General features: G+C 38.9%; 1 protein-coding gene across 1 annotated transcript; it reads right to left on the bottom strand.

Annotated features, from left to right (window-relative positions):
• Positions 1-9,038: 9,038 nt before the first annotated feature.
• LOC139696558 (uncharacterized) lies at positions 9,039-23,678 on the bottom strand. Its single transcript, XM_071595361.1, has 3 exons — positions 23,452-23,678; positions 12,700-12,839; positions 9,039-11,119 (listed from the first exon to the last, which is right to left on the bottom strand). The coding sequence occupies exons 1-3, from the start codon at positions 23,453-23,455 to the stop codon at positions 9,347-9,349; spliced, it is 1,917 nt and encodes a 638-aa protein (XP_071451462.1). The 5' UTR covers positions 23,456-23,678; the 3' UTR covers positions 9,039-9,346.
• Positions 23,679-24,059: the final 381 nt, after the last annotated feature.

Raw genomic sequence — 24,059 nt, 5'->3', positions numbered from 1 at the left:
TCCATTGACCGTGGGTGATGAGGAAGAACTTTGGATCCTTATTAGAAAATAGAGTACTCGTACAATACGTATGTCACGCGACACTATTCCTTCTCTTTGGACTCACGAAACGAACGTCACACTTAATGTGGGCAGTGTTTTCGTCTGTCACAATGAAACACAAAAGAGGAAGCTATCAGTTTCATTTCCGTAGGCAACGCTGCGCCATCTGTGAGCAAACACTGCAATTTGTTAGGCCCACAATGATTTCGTCGTTCGATTTGGCGACGCGCGGACTTCGTTCTACAAGAATGCTATGTGATGAAAAGTGAATCAAAAAATACTCAAAATTGTCAGAAACCATCGCGAAAATGCATCTAGATCACCTTTTGCTAGGCCGTTGGTCACAAATTATTTTGTTTCAACCACGGAAATTTGTTACGAGATACAATATCATGCTATTGGTGGCTAACGATTATCTATTACACGGAATACAGAATAATACAGGCTATTACAGTGCATATTGAGTTCGAAATGGTGCAGTGACTAACTTACAGGCTTCCCACCGAAAGGGCTCAGGTTCAAATCCTGGAGACAACAAATATTTTTCAGTGGTATCCCGATCCCTGACTTGAGGTGCTTTATGGAGAGCACTTTGAGTGAGTACGACGTCCGTCGGATGGGACGCTAAACTGTGGGCCCCTTGGCGTCTTTCGTAAAGAGCAGGCTAATGCCTACGCTGGTTTTCTCTCCACCCTTCCTCTCCCAACAATCCCTAATGGCGCAAATGACCTTAGCTGTCGGTCGCCTCCCATAAAAAACTATTGCAGTGCATATTAGTTGCTCCTGAAGACATGTTGTTAATTAGTTTTTCTTATCAGACAACATCCCACCACCGCCAATTACGGACACTTCAAAACAAACAACTTTCCAACTGCGATGCAAAAAATGGCCACCGAATGCTCATCCATGAATTCTCATCGGACTCGTTGGCCGCGTTTATCGGATGACTCATTCATGACTCATATACTCATTCATGAGCCCAATTAAATGTGTCCATTGTAAATGTGGATCTAGGGAATTAGCAGTCGAATCAGTGAAACAGCTGTCTATAATCTGATTGCCAATGCCCAAGTACGATGTGGTGTCACACACCAACTACGGTTCGTTGATATTTGGATATCAAATACTGAACTATACGAGGGTACTGGCTTAGTCAATATTTATTTCGCAGCTTTAGTAGTTAATAAAAACGAGGAAGATAAAATAATAATACTAAACTGCGTCTGGTATTTTGTCGTAAAACATTTGAGGTACACACAAACCACTGAATTCGCATTCGGTCTTTCTTTCATCATTTTTTTCCGTTGTCCCTTCGAAACTGTCGGCAAAGCAACCGAGGTATCCCTGTATTATAATATTCATTCTCAATGGTGGCAAAATCTAAACAATCATGGATAAAATTAATTATGTTCAACGAGAATTTCACTGACAATGCGATGCACGCGAATAAACTTAAAATAATTACACCTGATGCCTAGCCACAACATCTGTTTATTACTTTCCACTCCAAATTATAACAGCAGGCCACTTCAGGTTCATTTCTCATAGCGTAAAACAAACAGATTTTCATTTTTTAGCCTTCTTTTGCACGTATTATGGTGGCAGCATTTTGCGGAAGGACTTCAAATCCTCCTCAGGTTATCACTCTTGCCAAGCAAACAAAACTATACCAAATTCACTACTTTTCCTCGCCATACCGGAACGGGGAACCCTTGCCATATTTACTGAACCTGTTCATTAATTTACTTATTAACCATTCGAATTTATTTTGGCACTTCCCCGTTTACCACGGATCCCAGTTCAATAAAAATAATTAACGTCGAAACTATTGATGAAATTATTAACTTGTCCTTTTGGAAATAACGCGCTCTCAAGGGAAGGACTTAGGCCGACGGGAAGCGGATTGTACTTCATTTCGTCAGTATCATTCTCCTGATCACAAGAATATCCCCTGGTCGGCGTGGGCGACCTTAGTTCTCAAGAAAATTACGTTTAAATAAAGGATGAATAAAATTCACGAGCCTATATTTCTAATTTGAACGGAAAATTTCAATGGACGCAGCGTTAACGCAGCATACCGTCATCCTTGAGGTCCTTGGTTCGATTCTGAGTCATAGTAAAGTTTAAAAGAGAAAACATTCTGCGGCGAAAGAGAAAGGACGACTTATTTTTAAATGGAAACATATAGTGACAATATTACCCAACAACCTTTGGACTGAGCAACACGACTGAAAGCGAAAGAGTACATTAAATTTCAAGCTAAGGCTTAATGTTGCGGAGTCGGCAGAGTCATATGTATCTTCATTTCATAGGAAGGGATAGGTACCGACCGTATTATGAAGGAAATAAGCAAGGTCATGCTCCGCTTCTTGTATACTGCCCTTCACTTAGTCTTAAATTTGCAAAAAAGGTAAAATAACTGCTATTTTCCACAGGTAACAGAAGCTATGGAAATAAGCGTTTTTGCAAAGCACTACAGTGGAAAATTGACGTAAAAAGGAGAAATTTTAAAAAAATAGGGAGAGTTCATTATATATATTTTTTGATACAATTATTAGTATTTAAGTGAAGAGCCTCAATCGCTGATCCAAACTACAGAAGTTCTCTGTTTTTACACGGCACGGCCTATTATTAAACTAGCGACAGAATCATTTCCCAAACAATCTCTTTTGCTAACCCTGCTTCCGAAGCAATATATTCCAATCAGTCATCGGGGAACCGAGTCGCAGACGGTTCGACATTGAGGCCATCGTCCACACATCTTGATCTAAAGACCTAACCTAATTCAAACGCTTGTCAATTGACAATTAACACATCGTGTCGGGAGATTCCTAAGCCTTACTACACCTTAATAACGATGCAGTTCAATATTTCTGTTGTTGGTGGGCAGTGTTTAATTGATTAATGCACATTCCGCGTTAGGCTGCCTTCTATCCGACCACTGGGGGATCCGTTTCCAAACACCACAAGAATGCAATTCAAAAATGTACTAAAAACAACTAAAAATGTTATATTAAACATTCCAAACATTATATACTGCCTTAAGCAAGTGTCACAGGTTGGAAACGATTTGCATAAAATCCACAAGAACGTGTTCGTTGACTAATTACTTTGAGAAACGGGATTCTAATCGACCAAGCATATGATCGGTTGAGCAGAAATTACATTCGACATATACTTTGAATACTAACATGAGAACTGAATCAAAATTATGCATAGAAATATTTTGAAAAATATACAAGTTAAAAACCATTGTAATCGTTGATCATAGCTCATGTCAAGCATTTTAATGCCAATATAATTGCTCCGACATTTTGTAGAACTATCATAGAATGTATTTTGGAAGGTAATTGACAATGTTGAAAGCTCTTGTCACTTAACTCTTGGTTTTGAGAAACGGGTCCCAGATAGCCATTTAACTTCTCAGTTCCTCAATTCAAATAATACCCGATTCCTTTATCAGATTTTTCCTGATCGATCCTATATAGTAGATAATTTACATGTTACCAGATTAAATATTTACTTAAATAAATAAATTAACCAAATTTAGAATTGCCTTTCTATTAGCATTTGAAACCCGATGGAATATTCTTCCGCTAACCCTCACTTGAGTTTTCCGGTATTGTTCAAAGAAAGTACAGAGGTAGTCCTCCTAACACAGATTGAGAAAAGGCTAACCGCTGAAGTGGCTTTCTTAACAACACCAAAAATGTGGTAGACAATTATTGAATTCCTAAGTGAAATATTCACATTTTCTCATTCTTAACAATCAAAGAAAATTAAGCTGGTAGCAAAATTTAACCTATTTCTTCACCTCTCAAATTAATTGACCTTATTCATCAAAATTATCGGTCTTAATTCACGTTATTTACACTCAACATAATGATTGGTATCCACTTCTACAAACTCTCAACAAGTTTTACTGCTGAAGATAATGTTAGAAATACTTAATTTTAATGACAAGATCAAAATTTTCAATCTTTAAATAAGAAAAAACACTTACCTTTGGTTGTCTTCAAGGTCTTGGGAGTTCGGCTGCCGGCACGGAAAAAGCGATAATGTTCTCCGGCGTCGACTTCATTCTCCATACCGCATAATTGTATCTTGCATTATCTACCTTTCCTAAGAGGCTTTCCAATCGAAACACAAGATTATATTTACGAAAAAGGGCATTTATACAGTACAACGTACAATACTATTGTGCAGCAACAACGAAGGATCTTTGATTAGCGCGGACACATCCCTCTGAAACCGGCGCTGCCATGGAAAACAACTAGCGCTTGGTTGTCTAGCAACGATGATCTTGGGAAATAACACGGGCGCTTGTTAACCCCATGCATTGGGTTAATTAGCCATCACGTAAGAAATTTAAGGACGATATAATACCACTCTAAAACCGAATATAAGAAGATATAAGATTCTCTCGCCCTCCAAATGTTATACAATAAACCCGAGGACTGTTTATTTACAGGTCAGCACAACAGATATTTTTCTATTTAAAAATTTTAATGAGAATAGTGCAGACCTCAAGGAAATAAAGTGTTTCAAGCAAATGCTGATTTTTCAGGGCGGTCATATTTGGTTACCAATACATAGGTAAAACATTTCTACGCGAAAGAAATTGCATATTGAAGGCTTTCCAGATCTGAAAACATTGAAACAATAATAATTGTATTTCGGGAGCGTTTAGTCCCGAATGCTGTTTGGTGACGTGAACTACACTTAGGCTTCAGAAAAACTTGCTTAAGGTGTCGTCTACTTCCCTTAACCCACTTCAATAATGTGCAATATTTGTGCGTTGATAGAACCCTACTCCCTCAATCGTCTAATGAAAAATATAGGCGGAAAACAAAATAAATTCTTAGAATTTTTCACAACATATTTGAGTGCTTTTGAGCCCAGCAAAGATTTAATGCCACCCCCAATGGTATTCTCCGTGAAATGTGCTCAGTTTAGATTTAAGACTGTGCCCAGCAAGCTAGACAGCAAGCAAGACACGATAGGATGTGTGGCACGGGGTGATTACGCACGAGACTACTTTTGACCCAAAACATTTTTCCCTAATAGCGCGGTCGGACAACGTCATTCTGATTCCTTATCGTTCGTGGGGTAAAAATTACATATTACATCTGTTTTACACTTCATCTCTCTGATTTTATTGACATGATCTCGCCTACCGTAGCACGATGGGGGTAATAATACATTTTCAACATCACTGCTAAAGAGACGTCCTTCCAATTTAAGCAAGAATTTTAATCTGTAATTTAACCTTCGCTCCGTGAGTCATCTAACATTTTGGATACGTTACTAAGTTTATCATAATATAATTTTGCAAATCTAACTCATCTACGCTGCACGCGATACAATGCGGCAATCAATACAAACTTATGAGGATTTAACATGCGAACAGCAAGCTATAATTGAGGCCTAACCAGCGAAATATAACATTTCTCTTAAACCGTTTCATCCTATTTCCCAAATTCTCTTCCAATGAATCCTAAGTTTTTGTTAGCTTGTCCACATGTTCTCCGTGTGTGTTTCACCCAGGAGAGGTCGTGAGTGAAGGTAACGCGTTAGTATTTAATTGAGTCTAAACATCCGTTTAGGTGTTCCCATTGCAGTAGGCGTTCGTGAGGGAATTACTCTTTTTCCAAAAATTCATCGCTACACACTTTTTTAAGTTTAATTCTAATGGCCATGTGTCGCACCCATGTACCGTAATAAGAGCTTAACTAAGTGCTAACACGAGTTAGAAATTATTAGCGGGAACATGTCAGCCCCTATTCGGACGAGACGTAGTGTGAAATGACCTTGACCCCACTCCTTTGTCTCCTCGACCATAGGCAGGACCTACTGCTGCTGCTGGCCGCTGAGCCGGCCCTGAGGGGGAGTGGTAGGGGGAGCCGCCAAGCGCACATGGAGACAGAGTGACGGTGGAGGCGGAGGGTGGGCCTCGCCGCCTTGGGATTCCTCTCCATCCTCTCCCTCGCCACCTGCCTGGCCATCCTCCACGCCGGAGTGATCTCAAGGGGAGGCCTCGTGGTCCACCACCAGGTGCCCGGGAAGCAGCCGCGTGTACCTCGACACCGAGTGGAGCCCGGGAAAGGGGCAGTCCCGACGCCGGCCCCCAGGAGCGGACTTCGGAGCACGACCAGGCCTCAGCCGGCCAGCCCAGCGTCAAAGGGGAATGGCGCGACTCCCCCTCAGAATATGGTTTAACGGGGGAGGCAAGCGCGTCAAGAAATCGCGGTCCTCGGTATTCCCACGCCAGAAAACGTGCCTGAATCTTAGGCGTTTGGTTTACCTGTGATTGGAAGTTAACTTTCTTGCAAGGTAATCCAGTGCTTTTAATTACTCCTGCGAGCCTAGCAGAACGTCATATATAAGACGATTTGACAATCCTATATCCTTCGCTTGCCTGTTTTTTTTGGAGGTCAGCCGGGATTCAGCTTAGGAAAAAATAATTCTTCAATAAAAATTGAAATTGTTAGAAATAAAATTTTCACTCGTCTTCACTTGTAAACGGATGAACGCTGACTTTGTTTTGAAAAAGTCCGACGAAAAGCTAGTCAACTGACCCCTCAACAAGGAGCTGCACAATTTCCTCCCGCATGAAAAACGCTGGCAGCTCACAGTTTTCTGAAGTTCCTATTTCATCGCTTGGATGGAGTTTTTACTCTTTCTCCAATTTAAATAATTTAGTCACCAAGAGCTAACTAATAAATGGAATTCGACCTGATTTCATTTGACCAGATACGAGTATCATCACGCTGCAGACTGTTATTTGGGCGCTGAGAGACCGTCCTTAAATTGCCTCACTTCTGTTGGGAGTGGAGGAAGGAATACTTTGGGATGCTTTTGCGTCGAATCACAAACATTTAAATGGAACTCCCCCATCAGTAAAAAAAATCGGGTGCTTATCTGGCCACAGCTTATAACGTTTTTGTTCGATAACGACGGGAGAATCGGACAGTACGAGTATAACAACGTGTCAATTGAAAAAAAATTGAATTTCATTTGTTTGTATCTGGTCGTGGTAACGGGGTGGGGGTGAAATGTCCCACTGCCGTGACTGTTTATCAGTTTTACTTGAGAAGTTTCTATTCTGTCAACTGAAATTATCTTATAGAGAGGCTTCGGCCTCCCTTTCCGCCAAAAACGTTAGTTTAGGAAGACACTTTTTCAAACCCGATTGAAAAGAAACCCAAGGATGAAAGAGTAAAAATAAAGCCTTTCCCGAAGTAAGAGGAATCTTCCTGAGGATACTGGGAAATAGTCAAGAGAGTTTGGTAAATAAGATAAACAAATGAATGGCTCCAAAATCCAACGCGTGACATTGCTATTCTTCAACAACACTAAAGAGCATTTTTTTCAAATCCCACGAAGATTCCCGATCCAATCAGTTTCGGTAGACTGGTTGAAAACAAGGTTATTGGTACTAATCACTAGCTTAAAAGATCCCAAATAAAAAGTTCCTATTGATATTATTAGTGAATTAGAAAAATCAAAAGTGTTGACTTTCCATTGGCTTAACCTTCTCCCTGTTACCACAAAAGGTTGACAGCCTTAAATATTAAAACAAATACTGGCATGGACAATGGCGACAAATGTTAAACAATGGAGATCTAAGAAATTTCCCGAATGATATGAATGCTGTTTAGCGGTATGGTGCACGACTTCCATGTATTTTGAAGAACTTTCAATTTTTCATCAACAAAAATATCTATCACATTAATGTAACTTTTTCAGAGTGAATAATTTTGTTCAAGATTTAAATATTGCAAGGGTTGACTCTGTACTTTCACGTATGTGTATACTATGGTACCTGAAGTACTGATGTTCACGGTCTCTTGACTATTAAGGAAAATTCTTAAAATTTCAATAAATACATTAAAAGGTAAAAAAGATAAATCTTCATTTTTGGTTCCTGCATGCTAGTACATACTAACTGTCTCCATTTTTAAGAGTGCTTACCTCCAAGACACACTCTGTTGTCATTACCATCTGATGGACAAGATGTTAAAAGTATAATTCGTTCTCAATTTTTTTTTTCTTAAAATGCGTCAAAAATTTCTTTTTCAAAAGCTAGGATTGTTATTGCTTTGAGGGAAATATGTTTTTTAAAACTCCTTGAGAGAGAATTTCTCGTCACCACACCCATTTCTTTCGTACAGCGTGCATCGAACTGTAAATCCGAGGACTTTCTGTATGTATGAACAGTGTGTGTGGATCATATATTTAATGATTTATTACTACTGTATAACAAGTTAAACTTTCTTGTTAAACAAGTTAAACTTGCTGAAAAAAAGAGTAACTCGTGGAAATTCCCAGCTTATTTGACCGAATTTGTGACGGTTTTCTCCCAGATTCATTCTAAAAAAAATTTCCATTATAATTGCTTACCAGTTCTGAAAAATTGAAGTATTTCTGGGCAAACTTCGCTAAATTTGAAATCAGTTAGAATTAATCCTTGAAGTTATTTGCTTTGCAAGGTGCTGAGGACACATTATATCATAAACACAGTTGAGTGTAGTCAAAAACAGCAAAGGCCGACACCCACACTCTAGTCGGGGTTCCACCAATTCGAACTGTCCCAGGGTGAGCTCTCCATTCAGCCGACCCAGGAAAAACAGAAAAGGAGTGCAGTCAAAAATTTTACTTAACTCAGCAATAAACACGTCTTTTACAAAAACTTCTTTACAATACAAATCCAATATCTTAAATTAAAAATAACACATTTAACTTCAAACGCTCACTCATGCATTAAAATTTAAGCGTTTGTGGAATGAGATCAAGGACTTACTTCACTGCAAAATCAAAATTACATTTAAAAAAATAATAAATGAAATGCAACAAAAGTCATAGAGTCTCCAAAAAAAAAAGTTTCAATAAACCATATGGTCTAAAAAATATCAACTTATGACAGTTTAATTAAATGGAACCACAGAGTGATTAAAAAAGTGAAAATTAAAAAATTAAGAATAAGTAGTCTTATTATAAATGCACAGCTCATTGAAAATAATACTTAATATTTAATCTCTTAAGTAAAAATTAAAAAAAAACACAAACACTTCTTTAAAAAACACAACAGTTTTTCTTCCGAAAATCATAAGATTCAGAATTAGTTATGTCCTCAGTCAAAAGTCCACTTGAAGAAAAAACTCTCCCTGGAGATTCTTACGTATATTTTGTAGAAACTAGAGAAAATCTTGGAAGAGGATGATTGTACGAGTGCTCTAAATTCAAGAGATTTCGCTTCATGTTTGAAACAAGTCTCCACATTTAATCACTTCCGCCCAGTGCCTCAAACCTTGTATGATACCACTGCGGTAGTTGGTCGCTTCCCTTGGACACAAACTTTGGACAGCTGAATGCGGGGGCTGGACCGCTTACATCGGCCTGGTGTGCTGTTGCCGCCATGCATCGGCTTCTTTTTTACGGGGGCGGCATGCTCACCCGTCGTGTTCGCAAGTTTGCTCCTCTTCCCCAGGAGACAGGATGTCTTCTTGGTAGGTCTGGATTCCGAACCCGCCGCCTTCTTGGAGTGGGAATTCACAGCCCTGCGATTGCCAACATCTTTCCCAGAAACAGCCTGCACGCCTCCTCTCTGGCCATCAGCGGTCCCCGCATTTGACGAGGTTTTGGGTGCCGGTCCAGGATGCGGTGTCCCGGGCCAGGAAATTGTCTCGCTCTTCACCTGTTCGCTCTGGGAAGCGCTAGATTTAGTCGTGGCGAACTCATCCTTAACCTGCACATTTTTACACTCCAGCTCCCGCGAATGAAGGTTCATTGACTTGCAGGTTTTGCTGCTTGTCCCACCGTGAACTCTCGTTGAAGTTAGCGGGGAAGCTTTCTTTGGTATGCCGGTAATAGCTCTGCCCTTGATGACACCGACATTTTGGCTCGCTGTGGTTGTCATCGTGGTGGCAGCGTTCTTTTTTGCTGTCTTCAATACGGAAGTCAAGCGAGGTGAAGGCAGCCCACGGCCTCCTCGGTTTCCAGAGGCCGCGGAAACACATCCAAGGGTTCTTATGGAGGCGTTTGGGGAGGGGACACTTGGACCGGCCAAGGAGACCGAACTCTTCGGTGGCGTCCCCAAGGAGTTGGCCTCAGGAGTGTAGGCAAGGCTAGAATGAAGGTTCACGTCCATGAGTTTCTTGATATTTGTATTGGGAGATCTGTTGGCACCAGCATTTTGCTTTGAGGAAGGTGTTTTACTGTCACATTGGGTGAATCTCCGGTACATTTCCTCAAGGGTCATGTCTTTGCAAGAAAGGGGCAACTTATGAGGCCAGCCGGTTTCGGTGACGGCTGGCGATTCAAGCCGGGGCCGGCTGGCAATGGTAGAGTTTGATTCAACATTCTGGACTTGTGGCGTCGTGTTAATGGGTACTGAGCATGGACCTTTCGACATTACGAGGAAGCTTGTAATTCCTTGGTCGTCGCAATCCACGACATATTTGCCATTGCTCTGTATAACATTCACCTTATCCATAGGTATTACAGTCATAATTCGAGGTTTCACTATACCTTCAGGTAAATTCTGATCAGACATACAGAGAAAGGTAGAAGAAACCTGGGTATTATCGTTTATACGCAAGTTTTGAGTCAGTGTTCCGCGTGAAGCCTCTTCATTTGTTTCCTCTTTCTGCAATTCCTTCTCGTAATTGCACTCTTCACCTTTCAAAGTGTCATCGTCGCTGGATTCACCGGAAGAAAGATCTGGCAAAATGGGTTGTTCCTCTTTTATATCACGACCACTATTCCCTCCGTCGGGTTTATCTTCGGCAGAAAATAAATTAGGGACCTTTATATCGTCCTTTTCATCCATGTCATTATGGGCAGTGAATAGGGATTTATTTTCTTCGGTAAAGATGTCAATGTATTTTTCTTTCAGATCTCCTATATCAGGTGCATCATTGAGTGATTCTGAAAAAACATTATAATCACAATCCCACTCATCGTTTTTGGGTGACATGCTGTTGCTTGCGGACGAAGGGTCTCGAAAATGTCCATCGTGAATTGAATTTGTTTTTGGACCAAATGTTTCGTCGTCTCTCACTTCGATTTTCGATTCCTGAAAATCAAATGTAAATCATATCAATTTGAGTTCAATTCACTCATTAAAGTCACAATGGCTACTCACAATATTACTCTTTAGCAAATTTAGTCTCTTTAATTAATCATTTATTGATTCCAAATCAATTACAATCACTACAAACAAATGGGCTCATATAAAATCAATCAGTAGTTGGTCGCATATTGAAAGACAACCTAGGGAATATGGGACGATCTCTCGTGACACTGTATGGGAAAATACTGTGATCACCATAATGAGCCACGCATTGCATTTAGAAAGAAAACCGATTGGAAGAAAACAATGAATAAGAAATAGATACCGTCATGTAATTATCATAAACTCTACGCTGTATGCTTTTCGATTAAATATGAATACTTTTTTGAAAAAAAAAGACTACCAAATAATACGTGTAATCTACAGGGCACACTGTAAACATGGTGCCGAATAGCGTTCCCAATTCCCGCCGGAAATCCTAAATATGTTGTCCTTAAGGGGAAAATTTAACTGATCATAGAGAATCCCTGTTCAATACGAATGACTGCAGCGAGTACAACAAAATTTGTGATAAACATCGTGCTACATTCAGAGACAGAAGTAATTATTAGAACTACACACTATATATATATATATATATATATATATATATATATATATATATATATATATATATATATATATATATATAACGATTGTACGGAAAAACTCACACGAGCGGCACATTAATAGGACGGCACAATAGAAAACAAATAGAATAGCAACATTTAAAAGGACACTCACACGGTAAATTGTTCGAGCTTTCGGCCCTCTCACAGGCCTTCTTCAAGTGAGACTCTATTTTATATATATATCGATTATAGTGCTGCAGATTACCCTTTCCATTTTTATGAACGTAGTGCAGAAGAGCACCAGCAATATTACAGGGTGTCATCGTTAATTCGTTTTCCAGAATTTATTTGAGATACATATTGGTAAACATGAGACGAACGCTTGTCTAAAAGAAAAAAATCCTTTACCTCTTCATACATTGCATAAAATAATTATTAGAGACCGAAAACCATTTCCGTGATTGGAATTTTAGCTAATGCAAATGTTTTTCAGAATAATCTCCAACTTTGCGAAACCAAGAACAGCAGAATCATCCCGTTCGGCATTCTCGTTCGCTCAGCTTGGAAATAGTAACCGGGGAATTTTGGTAATAAACAATCGTTAGGATTAAACAGCATTTGCATTTCAATCCGGCCCTCAAGCCAAAGTGGCATGATGAAGGGCGTTTTAGGTCACCAGTTGCTATCTTTTTCGAGTAGTTCTGATTGTTTTACGAGATGGTCAGTAATCTTGTGGTCACGATAATTGTTCGGCAGTCAATTAACTTAACCTCATGCCGTGGCCTAAACTACCAATATAATTATTATTATTTGGTAGTCGACCATTCGGGGTAAGTAAAATAATATCCGGGATTTACATTGGTATGTTATCTTCATAGAGTTCACCTATTTACGATAATAACAAAATTACTCGACATACAATCAAATCGCCAAATCGTATGAAAAAGCGCCTATTTAGAAGGTTCCATTTACCTGATTTTCTTGCCAAAATTCTGCCCAATTAGTCTCATGATTATTAAAATCACAGCTCACTTGCGAAGGAGCGTTCGACTGCAATTCAGGATTTTTAGCGCCACCGAAGATGTACCTGAAAAAGTTTTTAAATATGCCACCTGCGGAAAAAATACAGTCATTATAAACAAGGTTATGACTATCATACAAAAAAGAGAATACATTTCTATGGTTACACACATATTAAGCGTCCCTGAACTCTTGGATAAGAGGTAATTCAAAGTTTCAAAGAATATTCATAAATATGTAACTCGGGTCTACCTATTGCATACGGTAAACGAAGAATTTCGTTCTGAAAAGCAGGCAAGGCAACTAAAATAATTTAGTTCTCCCCATTCATAAATATTTTCATTTCGGTGCGTCCCTACCCTGTGAGGAAGATGCTTCCATAACTTTGAATTCTGCAGATATTAAACCATTTCTTTTCTTGGTAACTCGCAAATCACGAAGATAAACGTACGAACAGCTATGAAAAAGCCCACCTCACATTACAAAAGTTATTTTCGATGGCATTTCTCATCGCGAATGCGAATGATGAAATCGTGGGCTTTGCTGGTAACGTCAATGCATCATTTTCACTTGATAAAAATCGATCGTATATTTACTCCAAAGGTACAAGACTCCACGCATTTCTTTGGGGAAAATAGATCTACAAATCTCTTCTCCAAATCCAAGTCTGTAACTCGCTTCCAATTAGTCAGCACAAAAAGGGCCACAGGAGATTCATTTACGCGTTTCAGCACTATTTAGATGGAAAACGATAAGGTAAAAACCAGCGAAAGGGGCTTCAACTTTTAAAATATTTATTTCAGTTTACAAAACCCGTTCCTTAGTCATCACAAGGCTCAATTATTTTGTTGTTTTTTCTATCTTAGAGGTATTTTTGTTTGTGTTTTTAGTACACAGCAAGCCACCGCTAGGATGTGTGGCAGAGGATGAAAACTGACCGACTAATTTTGACCCGAATATTTTTACCGCAACGGCAGTCAAAGTTATTCTGATTCCTCATCGTTTGCGGGATAAAACTTACATCTTAAATCTATCCGTTCTTCGCTTAACCTCTTTAATTTTATCGAAATGATCTCGCCTAACGTAGTACGACGGGGGTAATAACATATTTTCAATATCACTGCTGAAGAGACGTCTTTTTATTAATACCATACGAGTTATGTTCCATAACCTTGCACGAAATGGATGTGAGGAAACTAGGTATGTAATTGTTCAGTTCCTCCTAGTCTCAGTTTTCGAATATTGGTGTTACGTTAGCCGTTTTCCAATCACTGAGAACCTTGTGATCTACTAGCAACTTCTCAAATATGATTTCTAGGTACTGTGCAATTTCCGATGGTAAATCTTTAAGTATGCCAAAGGGTATTTGATAGGGCCAGGAGGATTTATTGGACTTAATATTTTTCAGCAAACTTTCAATTCCACCACATGAGATTTCAATTTTGGGCATCGGTTGGCTGGCACGATTTGGTAAGCTATCGGAGACATTCGGTGAGACATTGGTGAAGACGCTTTCAAAGAAGGATTTTAATAAGTTGGTGTTTCCCAAAATGCTGGCTAATATTCAATTGTTCCCGGCTCAAACTTGTGGAAATTCATTTTAATAAAATTAAGAATACAAAGTAACTTTCCACTGTCCAGTAAAGGACAGTGGAAAGTTACTTTGTATGCTGGCTAATCTTTCGCCTTTATCAGTTTTGAGTGAATTAACTGTTGATTTATTTCCCTGAACCTCTCGGAATTACGATCAAAATGCTTTCGGATTCTCTTTCAATTTTTCCGCTAATGTTTTCCTTTGGAATTCGCTTAACGCTTTCCGAAATTCCTTCTTGGCATTTTCCCTACATATCTTGTAATTATAAATGATCTCATTCCTTTTTCGCTGCAGATATCATCCCTAATGTGTTCATCTTGGCGTGACATAGCCTTTGACGTCGTAATGCCTTTCTAACATCCGCGTTGTACCGTCTAGGTTCCGAGTTATCTTTTATATTTTTTTGGGGAATGAACTTGTTGACTGCTGAGTGCGTGGTCTCAAGGAAGTGATTCCACGTATCCTCAGTACTCCAGCGATTACCATCTTTCTTAAAATTAGCAAATTGATTCTGTAGCACGCACTTTAGGCCATTGTAGTCCATTTTTTCAACAAGTAAATTTTTCTTTTAGGCATCTTATTTCTGACCCCATTTAGCGAAAACAGCATTCACTGCATAATTTCATCTACGAGGGTCATCCGGAAAGTAGTACCCGTTCGTGCCGCATGAAGTGCTGACGACGCGAGTAGCCGCTGGACGAGGTCAGATAGCTTCAGTGGCTTGTCTGCCTTCTCTGAGCCAAGTTGCGTGACGCTAGCATTGCCTGTGTTGTTTCTGTGATTGTTTACAATGTTTAAAAAAATTGAGAACGCCGCCAGTTGTGAAGTGAGGGCAGTGATTAAATTCCTCAATGCAAGAAACGTTCGCCCATGTGATATTCATCGCCAATTAAAGGAGGTGTATGGAGACAATGTAATGGACGAGTCGTCTGTTCGGCGGTGGTGTCGCAACTTCAACATGGGGAGGGGGAACACACACGACGATGACCGTTCGGGGAGACCGTCTGTCATTACAGACCAACTGGTGAGCTCAGTTGACGAATTCGTGAGGAACGATCGGCGCGTCACAATTGATGACATCTGTGAGCATTTTCCCAATGTTTCTCGAACAATTGTTCATGAAATTGTTAAACACCATCTGCATTATGCAAAAATTTGTGCAAGATGGGTCCCTCGCGTATCTCAATGAGCTGGCGGCGAAGGACTATGCAGCAGGAATACAGAAACTTGTCACACGTTATGACAAATGCCTTAATTTGCTTGGAGATTATGTTGAGAAGTAGTTTAAAGTATCCTCTTTCAAATAAAATTTTTTATGTTTGTTAATATTTACTTTTGTCTTTATTTCACGAACGGGTACTACTTTCCGGATGACCCTCGTACTTTGGTCGCTTGGATCATGTATATAAAATTCGGGAAAATACGGGATAGCAATCGTAGGGTTCGAAACAGCAAAAATTCCACTTGCCACCCTTAGTGTCTAGGGAATAATTAGGTCTGCTCAATTGCTTGCACTTTCAATAACCTCGTGAGTTTTTTTGTCAAAAACCTTTCTTTCTGCATTGCCGCGTTAGAATGTCATTAAATAATGTAGTGCTCTTTACATCATTGGTTGCTCTGCCTGTTCTGTTTATAAGATTCACCTTCCATCCCTCGTCTCTCTCTGTGGGGGGACCCTCCCGCTACCTGCAGCGTTGGGTCATACTCCCTGCCCGTGTCCTGTGGGTGGAGACCATTGTATGTTACATGTCCATGTGGTAGTCGAATTTCGCCTTCTTGCTTATCAAATTCTAGCTTGCAATTTATTTTATACATTTCTAACATCATCCTAAGGAGCATTTATTTGTTTTGATTGTGGTTTTTTTCACTTTTACGGGTGGTGACCTAACACCCCCCGCCACATGCCCTTGCGGTGGCTTGCGGGGTACTATGTTGATGTACGAGGGTCATCCGGAAAGTAGTACCCGTTCGTGAAATAAAGACACAAAAGTAAATATTAACAAACATAAAAAATTTTATTTGAAAGAGGATACTTTAAACTACTTCTCAACATAATCTCCAAGCAAATTAAGGCATTTGTCATAACGTGTGACAAGTTTCTGTATTCCTGCTGCATAGTCCTTCGCCGCCAGCTCATTGAGATACGCGAGGGACCCATCTTGCACAAATTTTTGCATAATGCAGATGGTGTTTAACAATTTCATGAACAATTGTTCGAGAAACATTGGGAAAATGCTCACAGATGTCATCAATTGTGACGCGCCGATCGTTCCTCACGAATTCGTCAACTGAGCTCACCAGTTGGTCTGTAATGACAGACGGTCTCCCCGAACGGTCATCGTCGTGTGTGTTCCCCCTCCCCATGTTGAAGTTGCGACACCACCGCCGAACAGACGACTCGTCCATTACATTGTCTCCATACACCTCCTTTAATTGGCGATGAATATCACATGGGCGAACGTTTCTTGCATTGAGGAATTTAATCACTGCCCTCACTTCACAACTGGCGGCGTTCTCAATTTTTTTAAACATTGTAAACAATCACAGAAACAACACAGGCAATGCTAGCGTCACGCAACTTGGCTCAGAGAAGGCAGACAAGCCACTGAAGCTATCTGACCTCGTCCAGCGGCTACTCGCGTCGTCAGCACTTCATGCGGCACGAACGGGTACTACTTTCCGGATGACCCTCGTACGTTCCGAGTAGTAAGTAGTTGATGCATATTGCCAATTGTTCCATGCAAATAACGACCATAATACCTACGGTACAAACGAGCAAAATTTCAGCAGTGTAGATTAAGTAGGTACTTCAACTTTAAAAAATTGTTGTCCTTCCAGGCAACCCGGGTTCCAAGGCTAACGCCTTTTTTTGGGGAAAATGATTAGCTTTGTGCATTCATTAAAAATAAATTGATATCCTGTGTAAAATTAATACAGGTTGGTTTTGATCGAGGCATCAACCAAATTCCTTTTTACTTTGAGGTAGAGACAAAGGCGCACACTATAGGACTATGCAAAGGTAACTTATTTAACATGTTGCAAAAAATCAATAATAGTATTTTGTTGTTCCAGGTTATAAGCTAATTGGTTCCGTTGTAAATATTTTCCGTAAAAATCACGAAAGGGATACATTATATTAATAGTGTCATACCACTGTTCGATTTACATGCATCATTGACCGTCGTTGCTACTTAGAATTTGAGTTTCAAATATCCAAGAAATTGAAATATAAACGTTGGTGGCATAATTTCACTTATTCGTAAATGATTGTTTTTTGGGTGAATATTGCACTGATATTAATTGCTCACCATAATATCCATAATGTATCCTTCCGTTAATAAAGTATTCATTCATGAAAAATTGTAATCATATGTTTCTATAGACTATGCTTACGAAAAGACGTTGGTGTACGAGCGAGGCAAGAATCATTACTTTTAAAAGTGCCGGTTTATGAGATTTTTCAGCTGTGAAAAAAGTGACTAAGCTGAAGCAGGTTAACTAACTCGTTAGGCTGGTGTGATTTTGCGTTATAACGGATGAGAAAGAGTCCTTTTATACATTGTGTAGATTAAGTCTGCTATCTACCCCTTGGAATTCATTATTAACAAACAAAACATTAAAATTAAAACAAATGGTATGGTTAACTAGGTATGGGAACTTCATATTCTCTTCCTGCCGAAAAGAGCTTTCGCTAAGAAATGTCATGATATTATGGCTTGACGACATGATGATTGAGGACAGTGACCTTTCATTAACTAATACATTTATGCACTATCCGTAGAATGCAGTACCATATCCGACGACAAAAAAGTTGCAGTTCCCTAACTCAATGTAAAATATACATACACCTACCATTATTATTATTAGGTAATCTACCGATTAAGGTAGGTTTTTGGATGGACACAGCTACCAACTAAATATTTTGTGACTCCTAACAAAACACAAAATCCAGTGTCCTACTCTACATCAGGTTCCCTACCATTATTATTATTAGGTAATCTACCGATTAAGGTAGGTTTTTGGATGGACACAGCTACCAACTAAATATTTTGTGACTCCTAACAAAACACAAAATCCAGTGTCCTACTCTACATCAGGTTCCTCTTCAGCTCTTGAGTACTTTCTTACTCCCTTCATCCCGTCCAACATCCCTATCCTGTTCCTTCCCTTTCATCGTTTGCTTAACATTCTCCCCTCTATTACAGTCGATATACAAGTAGATTCATCGACCAGAGCAGTCGCACGGAGAAATAGATTCCGGAGTAATAGATTTACGAGTCTTTTCTTAACATCCTTACTCAACGTCCCCGTCATCAACTCCCTCCTCCTTGTGAAAGCCTCTTTGCCTAGCGCAATTCTTCTCCTTACGTCCCTACTACTTTGACCGTGTTGTTCCAAAACACTACCGAGATACGTAAACTGTTCTACCTGCTCTATTTTTTGCCATCCTATTTTAATGTTTAGCTTAGACTTTATTCTTACGCTTTTTCGAAATATACGAAACAGGCAAATACCTCCTGGTTGTATTCTATGTTCCTCTCCATTAATAATCTCATTACTGCAATGGCATCACGCGTACCTCTCCCCTTCCTAAACCCAAACTGATCATCCCCTAAGTAATCCTTTGCCCTACTCTCAATCCTTTTGTTTATGATCCTGAGACACCTCCTATATTGCCTTAAATTTTCGTTGATCAGTTTTTGACAGAGGCAATTAAAATTGTCAACAGAGCCATCATTATCTCTCTCACGTATCATTCAAACGCTTCAGTATTTTCAAACTACCATTTCAGAGCAAAAAATCAGAATGCTATAAGATTTTTAAAATAAAATTGTACAGTCTATTCAGGCCATCTCACTATGATTTGTACTGGATAAACTTCAACTACATAACATATCTGTCTTACTTGAAGATGAGCAAATAGAGAATTACATGCTTTTCTTCGACGGTAAAATGAAGGACTATAATATTACTGTGAGTGGGTGAATAGAGTACTTCAATATTAAGAGAGAATTAAAATTTGGAAGGAGCTATTCCTTGGTTCTGCACTACAACAGCTGATGGGATGAGCTTGGTCCGATTACGACGGAATAGTTTGTTATCAACAAGTTTTCCTTTTCTTTACATCACTACATCACTTTTTATGATAGCCATCGTTAACTTGTAGTTGAACGGCTAATACTGTCCAAGCATTCAAGGGTGGAGTAAAGATTATATATATATATATATATATATATATATATATATATATATATATATATATATATAATGGGCTGACACAATATAACACAAATATAAAAGAATAGACACATTTAAAAGAACACTCACACGGTAAATTCTCTCTAGAAGAACACGGTGAGTCTCTCTTGAAGAAGGCCTCTGAGAGGGCCGAAAGCTCGAACAATTTACCGTGTGAGTGTTCTTTTAAATGTGTCTATTCTTTTCTATTTGTGTTATATTGTGTCAGCCCATTATTGTGCCGCTCGTGTGAGTTTTTCCGTACAATCGTTATATATATATATATATATATATATATATATATATATATATATATATATATATATATATATATATATATATATATATACTCATCGTTTGGCGGGATTTCGTGTTTGAATGTGTATATATATATATATATATATATATATATATATATATATATATATATACATATATATAATATTCCTCATAATGACGAACTTCCACTACATCTCACCTGAATCTGTTGGCTACATTAAATATGAAATTAACTATACTAAAAATAACTATTTTGACACTAATCTACCAGTTGTATTTTTTTAGTAACTCATCTTCCTATCAATGCAAACTTCCAGGCAGATTTTTGCAGTAGCATCTCCGACAAATTTATTTATCAAAATATCTATTAAATATGAAATATACAAAGGATACAAACTCTTTCATACCCCGCATGATACTCGTCTGCACAATACGGATTCGGTTGACGTATTATGTAAACAAGTAGTAATGAAAGATTCCATTGGCTCGCGAAGCACTTCCCACGAGAACTTCTCATCTTCCATAAACTTATTTGAGTCCAGACTTTTCTACCTTCCGGTCGGCAGAAAAATTTATCCAGCCCAGTTACGGACTTGCATCTGGATATATTCTGGAGAAGAAAACTTTTTAAAGTTTCTCCAGGAGAGAGATAAGTTACAGACTTGACCCCCAGAACGGTTCAGGGGGTTCCTATGCGATTGGATTGCCGGCTGGAGGTCGACAAAGGAAGCCCCGATATCCCCACAGAAAGCACGCAACCTCTGATTGAAGCCTTCCCCTCGGCTTTAAACCAGAGGGCCACAATCAATCCTCGGAACAAGGCTGCAGACCGAGAGCATCACATCAACCCCATCGACACCACCCACCCGCTTCACTTCCGAGTTCAATTCCCTGGAGGAATTCAGAATCTCTTCAGATCCACGGTCGGCGGCATTGTTGACGCCAACATGAGCCACGACCCACAGCCTATCCATAACTGATCTTACAACCAATAGAACACAATACATTCATTTAATTACTTAAAGACAGGGAGACTCAAAAAGGCGAAAGAAAAATTCGTGGTGATGAGTACCACTAAATTTGCATTCATTCTAATCGTAAACTTAACAATAATAAATCTTTTGCCAAGCTCGAGAAGGCAGGAATGTTTCTGATGGGTCACACTGCTGACGTTCCGAGAATTTTAAATCCTGCGCTTTACCACGCCATTGGCTTCCCATCTTAACCAATCACAGAACTCAACCGAGGCCGTTACAAATTTTCAAATACGAGTCAGTTTATTCCCACGAATGAGTACTCATAGTTCTTCTTTACATATTATACAACTACATGATAAGTAATGCAAGTTTCTGACCTTGAAATTCAACTAATTATTTAATATTTCGAGCTAAAATTCTCAGTTGCCATTTTAATAATAACAACTTCAAAATATCATGTTTCATTTAAACAGAAGGAGATCAATTCTATGGAAAATGCATGTAGGTAGCAAGGCATAACACTTTTACATACAGCAAATACGCATTTTTGTTCATAGTATCTTAGAATAACTTAATCATATATTTTTGGAAATACTCCTGCCGTTTAAATTGGCAAAACATTAATCGCGCCAAAAAAACGAATTTGTACCATGCTAACATGAAAGTAAGGTCAGACAATGATAGTTTATAGTATCACATGGAATGTACATTCCAATTCGACTTGCCTTGAGGTAGCCAAGCAATAAAATTAAAGCACAAAAATTCCTAGTTATCTCATCAAAAACATCCCTTTTTGTGGATGTCCTACAGTAATTTTTTATTTTTCTCAAGATCTGGATGCTGAAAATGTATTATTACCCCCATCGTACCACGGTAGGAGAGATCATGTCAATACAATAAGAGGGATCAAGAGTAGAGCAGATGGATTTGGGATGTCATTTTGTCCACAAACGATAAGGTTTCAGAATAACATTTTCCGACCGCGGTTGGGGTCATGTTCAGGTCAAAGTTAGTCTGGTGTGTATTCGGCCCCAGCCATACACCCTAACGGTGGCTTGCAGGGTACTAAAATAAATATAAATGTATAAAGATCGCTTGGCATTAGATTTATGGTATAACGTGGCATAACGATAATAATAGCGCACGAAAGATATTTTAAAATTTAATTTTGATATACCCTGCAAGTCACCGCCACTTCTTACATATTATTTCTAGATATGGTGAAATTTCCGACGCTAATCCTTAAAAACACGAGCTTAGGTTTGATCGGGGTTGCTAGTATTTTTCAGACTACGTTCTGTTCCATCATACGAATTTTCCATTGTGGGCACCGGTTGACGGAAACGATGTCGCAAGCTATCGGAGATATTCAGTGAGACATTGGTTGATAATAAGATACGTTTATTTGGTAGTTTACACAGATATCCGTAGTCCTCCGGATAAAATAGCATTACAAGATTACCTTAATGCTATATAACGTTGGTGCGACGAATGGCAATCAGAATTGAACATAAAATGTGATGAAAAGATCAATGGAAATGTTCTCTTTCGCTAATTAGACCTCATTTAGAATATGCTGCTAGTACATGGGGTCCTCATGATGCTGGATTGATCGCCGAATTGGATCGCCTGCAGCGCAGAGGAGTCAGATTTGTAAAACGTTGTTATGACAAGCCTAGTACCGTATCAAAATTATTAAAAAATCAAGGTTATTATTAAGTATCTTATTCTGGTGTGTATTCACCCTCTGCCACACTCCCTGGCGGTGGTTTGCAGAGTACATATAAATTTAAAAAATTAAATAAATAAAAATTGTAATTTGAAGACACACTGTTGTTTAAAAAAGGAAGTAGAACTCACGACGCATGCGATTACAATTGTGTGATTTTACAGAATATTTGGTTACTTTATTGCAGTTCACATGTGGCAAAGTGACCCAAACCTTTTCATATCTCAGTGGCCAGAAAACTAACAGTGAAACCAAAGAAATATTGAAATTACAACTTATAATAAATAAGGCAAACGTTTAGCTGACAAGAAAAAGGCTGCCTTCAAAAGAACCATTCCAAAATTTTTGTTTCATATCACACAACATACTCTCCCAACTAATACAAACTACATAAAATGTTGATATAATCAGTGACAATTGATTCAAATAACTCCCACATGATTTCTATTTAAATGCCTAACATTAAATGGTAAATAATGTGTACATTGTAATATTTAATGGTCAATTCGGTAGCTTTAACAATCCTGCTCGCTAAACTTCAAGATGTATTGAAAACCGTTATTAATTTCAAACAATCCAAAAGGAAAAACCAACAATGAGTCGTTAGCAAATACGTTAGTCTACTGATGGAACCGTTTTGACAGTTAAAAATAGCCACGGTCATATTCAAATTTCCTAACGCTTCATGTTTTTGAAAGTAGGTTTAATCCCGTGCAATAAAATTGAATTCCACTGAATTGAATATTCGTCATCATTGTTAATATGCCGTTGAAATATAGCATCACCTCTATTTATTTGCTAATTCAAAAGTTAGCGCACTTAATTACAACCATTCATCTCCGTCATTTATTGCGATTGAAAAGTATAAACGAATTTAGCACACTTACTCATTATGTTTGAAGTACTGGTCCGTTCTTTCTCCCCTTCTTAAGACGCCAGAAGTAAAACCTCCAGTGATACGAGTTTATGTTGCACGCTTTCTGTTTAAAACACTGCACTTTATAATTGTATTAAATTCAGTTTTCTTGACACGGCAACTCACACACTTAACCGTACGACGACATCAAGCACATTTGAGCCACACAACAGCAGACACCACGATGCGACTCGCGCTGCCGAGATTCATAAGACAACAGTGACAGCTAGTGAGGGCAGCGACAAACGAAAAGGGGAGGAGACATTGTAACAAAACAATGGAGTACAACGGCATCCGTAAAAGATTAGCTTCGCCTTGCTGCCAACATGTTTCTGTCATGTAGCTGTCTTCCGCCTGCTATCAGTTTTCTACAGAAACGAGCAATGACACCTGGAAACGTGAATGAATAGTTATTTGGAGATAAAATAAACGTCAAGTGTAAAAAAAAGCAATGATAGAGCCTTTTCTAGCTCATAAGGCAGCGGCGTAGTTGCAATCCAACGTAGTTGGGGAGCCACTACGCTGCCTTACCGAAATTCATGCTATCTTTGAATAGGTATCCATAACACATATGCGGTG

The sequence above is a fragment of the Hetaerina americana genome, unplaced genomic scaffold (assembly GCF_022747635.1).
Source record: "Hetaerina americana unplaced genomic scaffold, ioHetAmer1.1.p SCAF_7, whole genome shotgun sequence".
Lineage (NCBI taxonomy): Eukaryota > Metazoa > Arthropoda > Insecta > Odonata > Calopterygidae > Hetaerina > Hetaerina americana.
This window is presented reverse-complemented; position numbering and strand designations above follow the sequence as displayed.